This window comes from Lolium rigidum, chromosome 5 (genome assembly GCF_022539505.1).
Source record: "Lolium rigidum isolate FL_2022 chromosome 5, APGP_CSIRO_Lrig_0.1, whole genome shotgun sequence".
Lineage (NCBI taxonomy): Eukaryota > Viridiplantae > Streptophyta > Magnoliopsida > Poales > Poaceae > Lolium > Lolium rigidum.
In genome coordinates this window covers 121,662,154-121,677,989 of record NC_061512.1, presented here as the reverse complement: position 1 = coordinate 121,677,989, position 15,836 = coordinate 121,662,154, and the positions used below count along the sequence as shown (strand labels likewise).

General features: G+C 43.5%; 1 protein-coding gene and 1 long non-coding RNA gene across 3 annotated transcripts in view; one reads left to right on the top strand and one right to left on the bottom strand.

The window, feature by feature from the left end:
• LOC124654763 overlaps positions 1-12,541 on the top strand; it is a 47,371-nt gene extending 34,830 nt beyond the window's left edge. Inside the window, exons 1-2 of one of the 2 annotated variants that reach the window (XM_047193751.1) lie at positions 9,229-9,598; positions 11,468-12,541. In XM_047193751.1, coding sequence (XP_047049707.1) covers positions 9,502-9,598; positions 11,468-12,327 — 957 coding nt within the window. In that variant the 5' untranslated portion in view covers positions 9,229-9,501 and the 3' untranslated portion in view covers positions 12,328-12,541. Of the gene's footprint in view, positions 1-9,228; positions 9,599-11,467 lie in introns of those variants that run through there. The other variant, XM_047193752.1, reaches the window with a different exon arrangement.
• On the bottom strand, positions 2,071-2,605 carry LOC124654764. The gene is made up of 3 exons (XR_006988455.1): positions 2,573-2,605; positions 2,436-2,491; positions 2,071-2,356 (listed from the first exon to the last, which is right to left on the bottom strand). It is a non-coding gene; the product is annotated as an uncharacterized LOC124654764 (long non-coding RNA).
• Positions 12,542-15,836: the final 3,295 nt, after the last annotated feature.

Below are 15,836 nucleotides of genomic sequence, written 5' to 3'. Positions count from 1 at the left end.
GCATTTGGTGCATCGGTTTGAGTTCTCCACGGTGATTCGTGGAGGTGAAAGCAAGAAGGTTGTTACTCTTGGGTTCTTGGAACCCTAGACGGATTCTAGGCCTTTGTGGCGATTTGTTGGGAGCCTCCAATTAAGTTGTGGATGTGTGCCCCAATCTTTGTGTAAGGCCCGGTTTCCGCCTCGAAGGAAATCCCTTAGTGGAACCGTGACCTAGGCCTTTGTGGCGAGGGTCACCGGAGATTTAGGTGAGGCGCCTTCGTGGCGTTCGGTGTGTGGTGTGAGTACCGCATCTTGGGGTGAGGCCTTTGTGGCGTTGGTGTGCATCGAGCAACCACACCTCAAGGTGAGCCTCTTGTGGCGTTCGGGAGCACTAAGCAACCGCACCTCTCCACCGGAGATTAGCACTCGCAAGAGTGTGAACTCCGGGATAAATCATCGTCTCCCGCGTGCCTCGGTTATCTCTATACCCGAGCTCTTTACTTATGCACTTTACCTTGTGATAGCCATCGTGCTTGAAGTTATATATATCTTGCTATCACATACTTGCTTGTATTGCTTAGCATAAGTTGTTGGTGCACATAGGTGAACCATTGCTTAGAATAAGTTGTTGGTGCACATAGGTGAACAATAATATATATGCTTTGGGCTTGACAAAGTAAACGCTAGTTTTATTCCGCATTTGTTAAGCCCATCTCGTAAAAGTTTTAAATCGCCTATTCACCCCCCCCCCCTCTAGGCGACATCCGTGTCCTTTCATAAGTGCGGAGATCAACTGCGGCACCGTACGAGACAACTCCGGCGTGCCCACACGCGCGCCGATCGCCAACGGGTTGCTCGGCGAACTCCGGCAGGATGTCGTGCTTCTTCCATAGGGCTGATGTGCAGAGAGAAAAAACTCCGGAACCCACGAGTGACAGCGGGATGCCGTCGGAGTGGCAGAGCACGACGAAGCCCACCAGGACGCGCCAACCGTTGGGAGTGAGGTGGCTCGGCGCGAGGTGGAAGTGGATATTCGTCGACTTCATATTTGAAATCCCCTGTGCACGTGGGCTCGCTCTTTCAGCGCCCTCACTTCCGCTCGTGACAGATTTTCTACACATGCTCCCGAGAAATTAACAATACTCGTGCAACGTCGCAAGAAATTGGTCTGCTAACACGTACGACAAAACTGCGGTGTGCCCACACGCGCGCCGGTCGCCAGCGGGTTGCAACCACTCTTCTACATTTTACGTGTGAGATACTGAGATATCTGCATGATTCATTATGGTTGCTTACCAAGTAATTGTTCAGTTGATTGTTTATCATCTCTAACAATTGTTATTAAAATTCACTGGTCGTTAAAATTCATTCGAGGAGTCCAGCCCCAACATCATTTGGTAGCCTGCAAGTTCTTATACGTGTGTTTTGCACGCATAGTGAGCGTCCGGTGAAGCGACAGAAGTTTGTCATTCCTGGTCTGTGGCACGGTGGCACCGCCAACTTGGGTGTTTCTGGATTGCCCCTAGAGGTGCAGCAGCTCAGGTGGCAAGGTTCGAGTCGGTCGGTTGTTCTCCCAAACAACAAGATTCGTCTAGGCGCTGCCACCAGTATGGAGAGAATATCCAGTGATACATGCTCTTACATGATACAATGAAAACAATGCATATGGACCGTCTGATCTATACATGATCCAAAGAACAGGGACAGGATGAGCCCATTCCCCACACCGTGTCCCACTCCTGCTCTTTTCCAGATTGCCCCTTCAAAGAACTTCGTTATACCTAAAAAAGACTGCCTCATCTGTGCCACTTCATCTGTCTCATGTGCCATTTTGAGTAATAGTGTTCCAGATCTGGGTACTTTTCTTTTCAACTTTTAAACAAGTGAGCCAGGTCATTTGTACCAACTACTAAAATGAACAACAAATTAGCATGTTAGTCTAGATTTCTTTGTTTAAAATTGGGTGCATTCCTCTGTGTGTGTTCTTACAGTGAAATCAGCTAGTCTACATTTTTTATTACATCGTTTTTGTAACTTCATCTGGGCCATCTCAAGATGTACAACTTTACAGTGGAAAGCCACCACAATCAATTTTAACAATTATCAAGTCCATAGAAAAGTCCACATTATTTTTTCTTGCACCATATATTCAGATTCAAGTTACAAGCCATAAAAGGGACAAACTATATACACAACATGTAGATCAGATACATATTTTCACAACGGATATTAATCTCGTCAAGTATAGCACAACATCAACACCATAATCATTTCGCAAGCACACGAAGGAGCTTGTAAGTTCAGAATTACTAAGTATACACACATACTACTGATCATCTTGTTTCCACGTCATCCACATCCAAACACAACGGCAAACCTACAGGACAAAAGGGAGAATAAGAACCAACCAACATGTTTATGAACCAATCCTTCGTTATTAGACAAACCCAAAATACCTCTTGTTGGTAACCCTGCAGTCTAGTCCTCTTATCCCTTCTGGCTGCTTGCAGACCTTAAAAAAGCCATATAATAAATTATTAATTGCTAATTATGAACATGAAAGACACATACTATTGACCTAGATGCTTGTTACCTCCTCTTTTTTTTCCCACTTGTTCCTTTCTCTCGAGCTCTTCTTAAACCTTTTACCATTGCCCTTTGTATGTGCTATAGCAGGTGGATGGATATTGATCTCAGATGGAATTTTTACTCCAATAAATGACTCAAACTCTTGGACCTTAGTTCGCTCACTTGCAGGACCCATGTGCAAAACATGGTCTATGAGATCATTAATACCTTTATGCAAATATTGCATCTTCTCCTCGCAATGTTTGGCAGCCATCATGCCCATATTGAACTTACAGTATGTATCAGAGTACATTTGATCAATGACGGGTGGAAGGGTTCTACTTGTACCTTGAAGAACATTCCCATTGGCATCAAGGACTACCTTCCGGTTTGCCGTTTTTTTCCATCTATCGAGCACATAATGGCTTGGGATCTCGCTAAATTGCTCCCTCTTAAGGACAACTATCATGTGAGAGCAAGGTATACCCACAGATTCAAACAATTTACAAGAACATTGCACATCCTTCTTAGAAGAGTTGAAGACCACCTCCCTTATCATCTAGAGGTACCATCAGCCCAGAAAATGTGTGTTAGCTTGTTCTCATCATCTAGTTCATACCTGAAGAAGAAAGTTGGATTGATCTTCTGTTTACTTTCCATGGCATCAATTATAGTCTGCGCATCTGCATCTCTAATTATCTCTTTAAAATCACGGTAATAGTTCTGCATATCACGCAAAGTGCATCCAACCTTTCCAGGTGAACCTTTTTGTACAGCAATCAAACGATATGTTGCTGAAGGGCCCAACAGTGCCTTGTTGCATGTGAAAAATGTGCTCCGCAGTTCACTGCTGACTTCCCTATTAGACCTGAGAAATTGTTTCTTATTTGGAGAGACAAACTGATGCGTGTGTCTATGGACAAATCGGGCAACCTCATACTTATTGTCATTTCTCCTCTTCAGGCCAATCATCGCTTCACAACCGCACCTACTTAACTTCACTTTCCTCCTAGGCTTATTTACTTGGCCGGCTGGAATATCTTTATCTTCCCTCCATCCTTGCCTTGCACAAACAAAACGCTTCCACACCGGTACACCATCACCACCTTTGTGTTGTGTAAATCTACGAACCGAGAACCCGGCCTCATGTGCATATCTTGTGTAAAACGCCTCTCCGTCCTCCCAGCTATCAAAAACCATTCCAATCCTGGGCTGCAAGCTATCGTCGCAATCAGGCTCGTATGTTGACCCCTGGAAAATACAGATGTATCTATAAGTATATATAAGGATGGAGCCAGATTGAGCATTACAATGTACTTACACAAAACGGGAGGCTACTGGATTTCTTTGGTGTCGTGTAACTATCACAATCAGGTGTCCCGGACCAGGTCGCGCCCTATTAAAATTATAGACATGGGATTGATGAAGTGATATGGTAAACTGAGATCCAATTAAAAAAGTTAACAGAAGATGTACCTTTAAACTGCTCTCGGCATCATCTTCAAGTGTTATTGCTGTTGTTGATCCTACACTCTGAGCAAAGCTTTCCAATGGCGCCATCATGGGCTGTACAAATGAATGTGGACTTCAACTTTTCATTAACCAAGTATGCCACATAGAATAGTTTCCTTTAAATGACAGAACATTGCAGGTGGAGATATATTGGAAACAAACTGCGGATGATTGATGGTTCCACCTTGCCCATTTCTTCCGCATTTCAGGTAGCAGATTTGATTAGCATTACGTAACGGCTGCAAGCAAAATCAGATCCCCATTGCTCTACGCATTTGTGTATCAATATATTAAGAAGAGACACACGCTTTGAATTCTCATATTCAGGGAAGCCAATGAAATATTCTATTTTTTACATTTAGAAAATTGGTTTGAAACTATATATATCAACCATGTGGATGAAAGCAACAGCTCAATGTCCGAGCTTTGATTCTTTGTCTCACAAAAACTGTTGTCACTGGATCAACTGATTTTACGCCTTCCAAATGTTAACACTGAAATCAGGTGATATTTCTCATATACTGTATTAATATAAACTTGGCCAAACATTGTCTGTCGACCATAAATGATATTACATCTTGGCCCTGAAACAACAATCAGTTGCTGCTATAACGACATGGCTAGATGTGCACATAGATCAAAGTTTTGGCCCTGAAACAACAATCAGTCGCTGCTATTTTTTTTGGGAAACACACGACTAAGATATCCAGCGATTGTGGGCATAGTTTGCAGAATAAATGGGCACAGATAAATTAGATATAGCACCAAACGTTGCAAAACTTAAGGGATGAACTAACCAGATTGACTTCGGCTCCTCCAATCTTCAAGCCACTTCCTACGGACACACCGCAGGTGGATGTGGTGTGCCCAGATCCTACGGACGCAAGATGCGCTTCATTCTCCAGAGGAGGAGGCGGAGGCGCTGGGAAGATATGCGGTGGCGGCGGCACAAGGTCCAGCTCGGGCTGCATTTGTGGCAGCGGCGGCGGCACAAGGTCCAGCTCGAGCTGGATTTGTGGCGGTGCCGGCGCAAGGTCCAGCTCCGGCTGCATTTGTGGCAGAGTTGGTGGCACAAGGTCCAGCTCGAGCCGCATTTGAGGCGCCGGCGCCGGCGGCGACGGCGGCGGCACAGCTAACCCTAGAATTTGTGGCAGAGATGGTTTCCTTTCGAGCGCTGTCTTGCACAGGACAGAAACATCCGCCCCGTAGCCCTATTCCACAGTAAAACAGGGTGTCTTTTGCATATCCGGCGAGGTGGGGACTGAGCCTCACAGAGATGCTGATCCTGTCCCTACGTACATGATCAAACGGTCCATGTTCTTTGAATCCATTGTATCAGCTAAGCGTCGGTACCACTAGATATGTTCTCCACCAGTATGCTGATATCATCTGATGGCAAGAGGGGCATCGAGACGTTGTAAAGCCTATGACTGAATAATTATTAAGTGTATTGTTTCATTACTTTTGTCTCTATTAATGGTCTTGCATTCTATGAAAAAAAGAACTACCACTCTTGATCTGAAAAATAATCCTTTCTTCGCAACTAGCGGAGGTCGCGTTCAACTTACTTCCATAACACATTTGGAGTAGGCCCTAGCATTTTATCGGGCAACACACATTTCTTATACTACACTTAATTTGAGTTTGCATGAAACATGCATGTGCACGTGCTTGCTTACTAGTAGAAAAAAGGAGGCATACACAACGTACTTGATCTCTGCCTTCTTAACAAAAAGCATATACCTCAAGTTGAAAATAAAATAATTGCATGAAACTAAGTTCAAATGTGAGAGGTCAAGACCGCGTAAAATTATGCGTACTGATAATCCGTGAGATGTCAAAACTATGATACATATAAATGCAAGGAAAATGAAGCAGGTTATGATATTCTTGCATGTCAGCTACACATTTATTTTGGGCCTGTCCAAATCAAGTGTGTTTCGGTCATTGTGCCATTAAGTCGGCGTGGGGCCTGTCCCAGCCAGGGCAGAGTTTGGAGTCACCCTATAAAGGGTTTTGGCAGCTGCCATATGTATCCTTCGACTTGTTATTTTCGAGATTGAGTATAAACCAGAAAAGTCCCGATGTTTGGGGGTGCATATCAGTGTGTTTGTTTGCTGATCTTCGAGATCTGATGTGTTGCTATGCATGAGAGTGTTTTTCGTTCAGTACATTGGCATTTTTGGCAAGGTGATAATGTGTTGCTGCTTCTTGTAAGTGCACATAGTTCTGAATTCTGAATCTTCTAATTCTCCAGTTAAATCTTAGAATAAAAACATAAATACTTAGTACCTAGCTAAATCTATTTCTTAGTTCCAGAGAGTGCTATAGTCTTTATGATTATGTACACCATAGTCTGGTTGGATATTCAAAGACAAATATGGAAATAGTTATTGCATTCATGTTTTGTAAGATAAACCATGGCAAAATTAAATAAATGTGTGGCTGACATGCAAGAATATCATAACCTGCTTCATTTTCCTTGCATTTATATGTACACTTAATTTGTGCTACATGTTTGCTTGCTGCCATTTATATTACAGTTTAAATATACGTGGATTTTCTTATCGCCCCATATTTTGTAATTTCTGAAATCTAGATTTGCGAGAGTATAGTGCAAGTTTTTGGTTGTTTAGATTAGTAAATCTAGTCAGAGTCTAGGCCTGTAAATTTTCTCCTTGTTGACCAAATCATCAAGTGGATCATTGTTTGGTTTCCCTATTAGACCGTAAATTTTTATATAGGTGGATATTTGTGACCAGAATTCGAAGGGGTAACAACCTCAGGCACACACATGATATACTAGCTAATGCTCTGGGAATAGATTGCTGGTAACAACCCTACTTCCTGGTGGGGGTGGTTTGTATTTCTCTGTGAAGTGCTGGCGAGTTGCGAGGGGGTGCCGGCTTCCGGTGGTAAGTCTGCTTGTGCATGGTCCTCACTTCTTGGTAAGAACGAGGCTATGAAAGGTGGAAAAGGAAAATATCATAGCCTCATTATCTTCTATTGCGAGAGATGAAGGAGGTCGAACTTGGGTAGCTTCGGCTCCTAGGTTTTGCAATGTTGGATTGCTTGGTTGTTTTGTCTTGGCCCTTCCCCACGGCAGAAGGATCTATTTATACTATGGAGGGACGGCCTCACTCGTGAAGGAGAGGAGGCCACGTCTGTGTCGTACCCACACCCATGAGCTCGAGTACCATGACCCACGCCTTGGTGACGTGATCGTTCCTTGAGCATAGTGTCGATGGGTCACGTAGGCGTCATAGTGATGCCCTTGGTATGGGGAGTTTTTCCCCATACTTGATTAACCGGTGGTGCTGATGAGGCCCTCTCCGGTCTTGGCACGATCGCGCGATGTGATGACGTGAGCAGCTCATGGTCCTTTATCCTTCTTCTTATTTTTCTTCCTTTCACTCACCCTTGACGTGCCCCTAGGCAAGTGGGAGAGAGGAGACCGTTCCTCCTAGGGCCGTCTTCCGGGAAGCCTGTGATGGCTTGAGTCGTTTCAGTCTTACTCCCAGACAATGCGTCGTTTGGGGTACCCTAGGAGTCAGCAATACTTTAAAAATGAAACGTACAATTATTCACGGAGGTAGTGAGGAGCTGTGAATTTATTCGCTATCAACTATTACTTTGTGCAGAAAAAAGAGTGGATAAGGTGAATTAAGTGAGCGAGCACATATACACCTAATTTTGAGGAAACCAAAGGTAAATTCAGTTTCCTCTAGGTAGAGCTTCTCGTCCCAATTTTTTTTCCTTTTTTTCAATTTTTCAAAACTTTCAGGATTTTAAGAAAGAACATTGTTCAAATTAAAAAAAATGTTTAGATTTGAAAATTGTTAAAAATAAAATCTGTTCAGGAAAAAATGTGGCCAATTTTAGAAAATATTGAAATCATAAATTAAAAAATGTTTAGATTTGAAAATTGTTAAAAATAAAATCTGTTCAGGATAAAATTATTTAAATATGAAATATATTCAAAATTAAAAAATGTTCAAAGTAAAAAATAAAATTTTAAAATATTCAAAATTAAAAGTTATGCAAAGTTTAAAAATATTCAAAGTTAAAAATTATTCAAACTTGAAAATTGTTCAAATTTGAAAATATTCAAAGTAAAAAGATATTCAAAATTGTCAAGAGTAAATTGCCAGTGACTAAGTAGGAGGTTTTAGTGGGGGTGGTTGGCCATAGGGTGGAGCTCTAGCAAGGACGCTTCTTGTCCTCTATTGCGAGGTTAAAATTTACTAACTTCTCTCTATCTGGATTTTTTATGGGTCTTTTCTTGCTAGCAAATGGAACTCGTGCATGTATTACCAAAAACCTAGCCATATTCTAGAAGGAGATAAACATAAGTACCATATGGTACACTAGCCAAACATGTGTTGGCCGAAGGATCTAGGAGGCATGGGTATCCTTAACTCTTAACTTTTCAGTATTGCGCTTATGTTAAATGGATTTGGAGACTCTTCTATAAACCAAGTTTTATGTATTTTATTAGATTTCTTAAAAAATACCCACTGCAACGCGCAGGGTATCGTTCTAGTTTTTGAGATAAATGCTCCATAGACCATGTCCCTAGAAAGCTCTAAAATTGGGGGATATTCACTTTGGCTTATAGGAGCATTTGCTCCCATTGTATGAATCTACATTTCTAAGTGTCAAAAAATTCTAAAATAAAAAATTTCATCTACATCTACACATTTTATGTTCGTACACAAGTTTTTAAAAAAAATTAAAAATGATGTGGCTCCTGTAAAAAAGATAAATTTTGATGCTATAACACGAGTACGTACAGGAATTTTTTTTTGTCTTTTTTGTACACGTCACATAAAATGTTGTTTTCTCCATGAAAACTTATGCACTAACATAGAATGTCACGATGTACACCATAAAAATTATATCTAAATTTTTTGACATTTTTAAAATTATATTTTAATTATTTTGTATAATAGGAGCATTTGCTCCTATGAGCCAAAACGCCACCCCTAAAATTGGTCCCTTGGTTACTTCGCTCTGTACGCTGATCTCACGAGAAAAGCGTGCAAGAGAAGGAAAGGCTAGCACAAATGTCGGTATGCCCCCGAGTGAACCAGTGGCCTCTACTCTACTGATCCAGTGCTCCATATTTCCAAGCTCGGTGGTCGGTCGGTCCTTCTATTCCTTGTCCGTTTCCGCTTCGTCTTCCACCTTGCCTAATCCGGCTCCCGCTCCCCACCCTCGTGCTCCTACTCGCTCCCCCCCTCCAATCGCCTCCGCGCCGCCTATATAACCCCCGCCCCACCCAGGCAGCCGCCTCCCCTCCCCAATCCGACGGCGCCGAGGTAGCTAGGTCACGAGGATCCCCATTCCGGACCGCCGCTAGGCTGGCTGTCTTTCTTGCTGCCGCCGCCAGCCTTGGCTAACCGCCGTCCGGCCTGGTAGGCGGCGCCCATCCTCCCGGCCATGGGTGGCCGCAATCGGCGATGGCACGCGAAGCGCTACCACGGCGGCTCTCCGAACCCTCCTCGTCCCTCGCTTCCGTCGTATCCTGGCCTTCCTGGTACGGTTCGCAACCTCCCCCTCCCCTTCCTCTCTGCGATACGATTGAGATTAGATGGTAATCTCCCGCGGTTTAATCGGGCCAGAACCTCGCCGATCTAGACATCTGTTTCTTGATTCTTGCTATGTCTTGATTTTCTTTTCTGTCTAACGTGCTGGGGGAAACGGACCTGTCTATCGATTCAGTCCGTTCGCACCATCCTGAGAATGGCTCGCAGCTAATGTAGATTGGCATCTGGTCCAGCCGATTCAGGCTTAGAACCAGAGTTACTTGTGCCTTCCAGGCTTTATTTACATTTGTTGAAGCTGTTCTTACCGTCGGAAAATCTTGGACCGCAAGGCCAGAAAAATGATAGCTTTGTTTGACTAACCTTCCTACTGGAGATAGCCATTCCTAGTTTCAGTAGGGTGGGTACTGCAGTTGCAAGGTGCATATCATGTATCACTCACCTGCTCTGCCAAGAATTGAATCTGAGTCTTAACGAGGCAATATCAATTTGGCATAATGGCATCTTTCAGGGAGACCGGCATGGTAGTGATAAGCAAATTCAAGTTCTGCTGTTTTAGGATGCACTGTATTTTGTAAAACATAGAAAATTTATAAAGCTGCCTTCCCCTGATCCACGAGAAGACACCTATGTCTGGAGAAGCAAAATTTAGTACCGCCTGATCCACGAGAAGACAATACTTGATAAAAGATACTCCATGGTAATGGTGGAGTATTTTTATCTGGTCATAGTTGCATGGTTGTTCTGACTAACCTGAACCCAGACATAGCTTGGCTTGGATATAGAGGGAAAGAACTAAGATATAATGTTCATACATACTAATTTTTTCTAAAACTGGATTAATTTTAAGACTCAAAAGTGTTCTAAAAAGTACTACGTGGTACGTGCTAGTCGGACTCTTGGAATCCGACATGGATTCGGACTGTCCGATCCAGCAAAAAGCCGGTGTCCATGTAACACTTAACTATGTATTGATGGAGAAATAAAATAGAGAGGTGTATATTGTGGGACCATTGAATTTTACCATTTTCTGCATCATACAAGTTTTAACCTCCTGGGGATATGTAACCATAGCGTGCATATTTCTCGGGTCAGTAGGACCTCAAAAAGATCTTCTCTGCGATTATGCATGATAATTTTTCCTCACTAATGATTATTATTACTACTATATAAATAAAACATCCATTAAAGATACTGTTCTGTGTGACATAGGAGCATCTATAGAAGGAATATATCGTTTTAGGATTCTAACCCTTTCCATAGAATTTTGAGTGACTACTTGGTTTAGTTTATTTTGAATTATTCTGTTTTTTTGTTCCATCCATTGAAGGATTGTTTTATTGCTGCCGTTCTTTACGGATTCAAGTTATTTGTTTCTGGTGTAATTTTACCTTACCATGCCATATCACTTGGTTGTGCTGTTTTATTTCTTTCTTGACATTTCTCTACACTAAATTTGAATTACAGACTATAAAAACCACCTATCGTGATCAGAATGTTCTGCAAATACTGATACACTGCACTTAGCTGTTATACTTTCTGCATTGAACTTGCTACCTTGCCACTGTTGTAGTTGAGTAGTTGAAAGATGTATCTTCGGTCCAACTGTTCAATTGATCTTTTCGCCCACATATAGCAACCATGAGTACTTCCATTACTTTAGTCTAATTTTGGAATGCATGTCTGCTCAGCATCTCATTTTCTCCCCTAGGATACTGTATTCAATCTAAAATCCTAAAGCAGAAATCTAGCCTGAAGATTATTTCCAATATGTTTTGCTATTCATTTCTGTTTGCATGATGCAGTAGGCAAGGAATCTTCTGTTTGGTACCATGAATCTGATAGTGTTTTAATACATACAGGATATGATCACGTGGACAATCAATGCCCAGTCCCACTATGGGAAAGGGAATTTTGCAGTTATGTTGGCGGCATTTCCTGGCCAAGGTTCTGCGAAAATAAATACTTTTCTTATATTTACAAAGAGATAGATCAATGGGACGACTCAGCAGCATTTGAGAATTTCCAGAAGGCGAAGTCAAGATTCTGGTCTCACTATCATGGCCAACCATCTGATATACCTTTACCTGACCCTGATCTGTACATTGAGAAGGTTGATCACCGCTGCGAAGTCGACCCTGAGTTGGTAGCTGACCTGGAAATGGTAGGGCTACCATTTGAGGCGGACAATGAGTCCGCCATAGCTGCCAATAAAAAGTCCCAGAACCAGTCTGGAAACTGGGACATATATGTAGAGAAGCCGGCTGAAGTCAACAAGTGGGAGGAGGACAACTCAAGATCCAACACGGGTTGGGGAGTGAATCCTGACCCTTTGAATGGTTGGAATAAAATCAGCTCTGGCTGGGGTGATGCTCTGGTGCAGCCCAGCTGGGGCAGCTCAGGCAACAACCATTGTGCAGCAGATAACTGGAACAGCTCCCATGGAGCATACAACAACCACCCTGCAGCAAATAACTGGAGCAGCTCCCATGGAGCGCCCAACAACGCGTACCAGGATCCAAGCAGCACATACCAGGATCCAAGGAGCGCATATGGCAGGAAAAGGAACGGCGGTGGATACTCCCAGCAGAGGAACAGCAGGTCAAGGCACCAGGCTGAGGACTACCAGAGGGGCAGATGGCAAGATCACAGGGGGAGGAATAGCGAGCGCTTTCCATTTGACAATAGGCCAAATGGACAGAGAGCAGAGCGTGGATTTTGAGTTGGTGCTGTGAAAGAACATGTGGGAAGGTTGGCTGGGTGATAAATTACCCATCTTCTCGTTTCTTTTGCCTGGAGCTGTGTGTGTAATGGTTGGATGTTACCCACCTTCTCGTTTCTTTTGCCTGGAGCTGTATGTGTAATGGTTGGATGTTGGATGTTTAAAGATGTTCCCTGTAAGGAAATGTTCTGGGTTATGTTGCTCCTCTTTGAGATATCTTCTATTTTTTTCCTGTTGCTGTTTTGGGCTGTCCTGCTGACTGGAGCAGCGTTGCTGCCATCTCGTCGCAAGTATTGTCCTACACGGGCCTACTTCATTTCCAGTCTTGGAAGTGCCGTCGGTCTAGTTCAATGGAGGTTGTCGGAGAATCTTAATAGGAGTTCCGCTGAGATCATCCCGTTCTATGATGGGGCCTGGTCGACGAAGCCTGATTTGGTCAATTCATCAGTGGCAATTGACAGACTAAATCTCACGAAAACTAAGTAATTTCAAAAGTTGCGACAATTGACAAACAACTTGCATCAGACACTTGCTGTAATAAATATATATTTTTTAAAAAAACTTGCATCAGCTTGCATCAAACTTGTTCCCAAGACTAAATACTCGTAAGACTTGCGGGAAAAATAATCTATTTCGTTACTGCGAACATGTTTGGATACTCGCATGATTTGTTTTTCCTGCTTTAGGTTTGGAAGCTGCACGAGGGAAAACATGAGCTGAATCTGTTTTTCCACTACCATTGGTTCCTAACAAAACATTTTGCTGCTCTTTTGACCTAACGATTGTTTGCTCGCATTAGCACACAAACTCGGTTGTAGAGTGTCACTAAGCTGTTTGGTTATGTACAAATTTAGGATATGGTTACCTTGTTTGAAAATGGTGATCTTACCATCACCAATGTAGCCAGCACAAAAACGCACACACACAGGACGGTAAGCATTCAGACATTGACTGATAAGAGCATAATTGCTAAACAGGTTAAGGGCTCCTTTGATTTAAAGGATAGGAAAAACATAGGAATAGGAAAGGTTTAGGATTGGAATGACATGTCTAATTTAATTCTATAGGAAGATGAAGTTTGTTTGATTGTAGCAAAGGAATTTTTCCATGAGGCATGAGCTAATGCTTTTTTCCTATAGAAATTACACTACAAGATTCCTATAGGATTTTTTCCTATAGGATATGTTCCTATGAATCAAACAACATGTATAGGAAATTTTCCCATAGGAACCAAATCCTAAACAATTCCTATGCAAATCCTTTGAATCAAAGGAACCCTAAGACATATCTAACAACCAGCGTAGTCCCCATAAGGTGTGCCAACATTACCTCGACGACATCCTCGATGGTATCCCGGCTAAAAGAGACTCATTCCCGCTGCGTTACCTTGGCCTACCACTTACGGTAAGATGCTTACGAAGGCGGGATGTTCAACATGTTGAGGACAAGTGTGCCGGGAAGCTCCCGTATTGGCATGGAAAATACATCACTACGGTCGGCCGTGCCGCCTTGGTTAAATCGGTCCTTGCCTCCCAAGCCATCTACTTTTTGACACCTCTATCAATTCCGGCGAGCACCATCACCTACATCAATAAGGTGGAGCGCGTCTTCCTTTGGTCGGCCAAGGAGCACACTACGGGTGCAAAGTGCAAGGTGAATTGGGAGACGGTTTGTCGGCCAAAAAAGCTTGGCGGCCTAGGGGTGCTTCACATGGAAAAGTTTGCTACGGCCCTTCGCCTCCGATGGCCTTGGCTTGAGTGGAAGGATCCTAACAAGATTTGGGTGGGGCACGATAACCCTTGCTCTCTAGAGGACATGGAATATTTTTACACCGCTACTTCTATTAAGGCCGGGAACGGGAAGAAAACTCCTTTTTGGCAAGCACCATGGCTTGGAGGACGAAAGCCCATTGACATTGCACCTCTTATCTTCGCCTCCTCCAAGAGGAAGAATTGGAAAGTGGCACAAGCTCTTAATGATAATGCATGGATTAGCAAGGTTTACTTGGAGCAAGGTTTCTCTATGGACCATCTATCTCAATCTGTGGAGCTTTGGGGCCTCATCAACAATTTCCATCTTGATGAGGACGAGGAAGATGATATTACTTGGAAGCTTACCTAAAATGGCAATACACCACGAAATCCGCCTACGAAGTGCAATTCTTAGGCTCCACCCTTTCTTGCATACACAAATCGGTGTGGAAGAATTGGGTACCGCCCAAGACAAAATTCTTCATTTGGCTTCTTTACCAAAATAGGGTTTGGACCGCCGACCGCTTGGAGAAGACGGGGTGGCCGAATTGCGGCTTATGTCCGTTTTGCAAGTGATGCACGGAATCCGTGGACCACCTATTCGTTCATTGCCGGTTCACTTTGAGGATTTGGGACAAGACAAAGGAATGGCTTGTGATACGTCTCCGACGTATCGATAATTTCTTATGTTCTATGCCATATTATTGATGATACCTACATGTTTTATGCACACTTTATGTCATATTCGTGCATTTTCTGGAGCTAACCTATTAACAAGATGCCGAAGTGCCGGTTCTCGTTTTCTCGCTGTTTTTGGTTTCGGAAATCCTAGTAACGAAATATTCTCGGAATCGGACGAAATCAACGCCCAGGTTCCTATTTTACCGGGAAGCATCCAGAACACACGAGAACCGCCGGAGAAGGGGGCAGGGCCACCACACCACACCCCGGCGCGGCCAAGGGGGCGCCCCCTAGGGTGTGGGCCCCCGGAAGCCCTCCTGCGCCGCCTCTCCGCCTATATAAAGCCCCCGACCTAAAAACCTCGGGGCGTTCGACGAAAACCACGAAACCTTCCGGAGCCGCCGCCATCGCGAAGCCAAGATCTGGGGGACAGGAGTCTCTGTTCCGACACCCTGCCGGAGCGGGGAAGTGCCCCCGGAAGGCTTCTCCATCGACACCGCTGCCATCTCCACCGCCATCTTCATCACCGCTGCTGCTCCCATGAGGAGGGAGTAGTTCTCCATCGAGGCTCGGGGCTGTACCGGTAGCTATGTGGTTCATCTCTCTCCTATGTGCTTCAATACAATAATCTCATGAGCTGCCTTACATGATTGAGATTCATATGATGATGCTTGTAATCTAGATGTCATTATGCTAGTCAAGTGAGTTTTACTTATGTGATCTCCGGAGACTCCTTGTCCCACGTGTGTAAAGGTGACGAGTGTGTGCACCGTGTGGGTCTCTTAGGCTAGATTTCACGAATACTTATTCACTCGTTGAATGGCATAGTGAGGTGCTTATTTATATCTCTTTATGATTGCAATGTGTTTGTATCACAATTTATCTATGTGCTACTCTAGTGATGTGTTATTAAAGTAGTTTTATTCCTCCCGCACGTGTGTAAAGGTGACAGTGTGTGCACCGTGTTAGTACTTGGTTTATGCTATGATCATGATCTCTTGTAGATTGCGAAGTTAACTATTGCTATGATAATATTGATGTGATCTATTCCTCCTACATATGCATGAAGGTGACAAG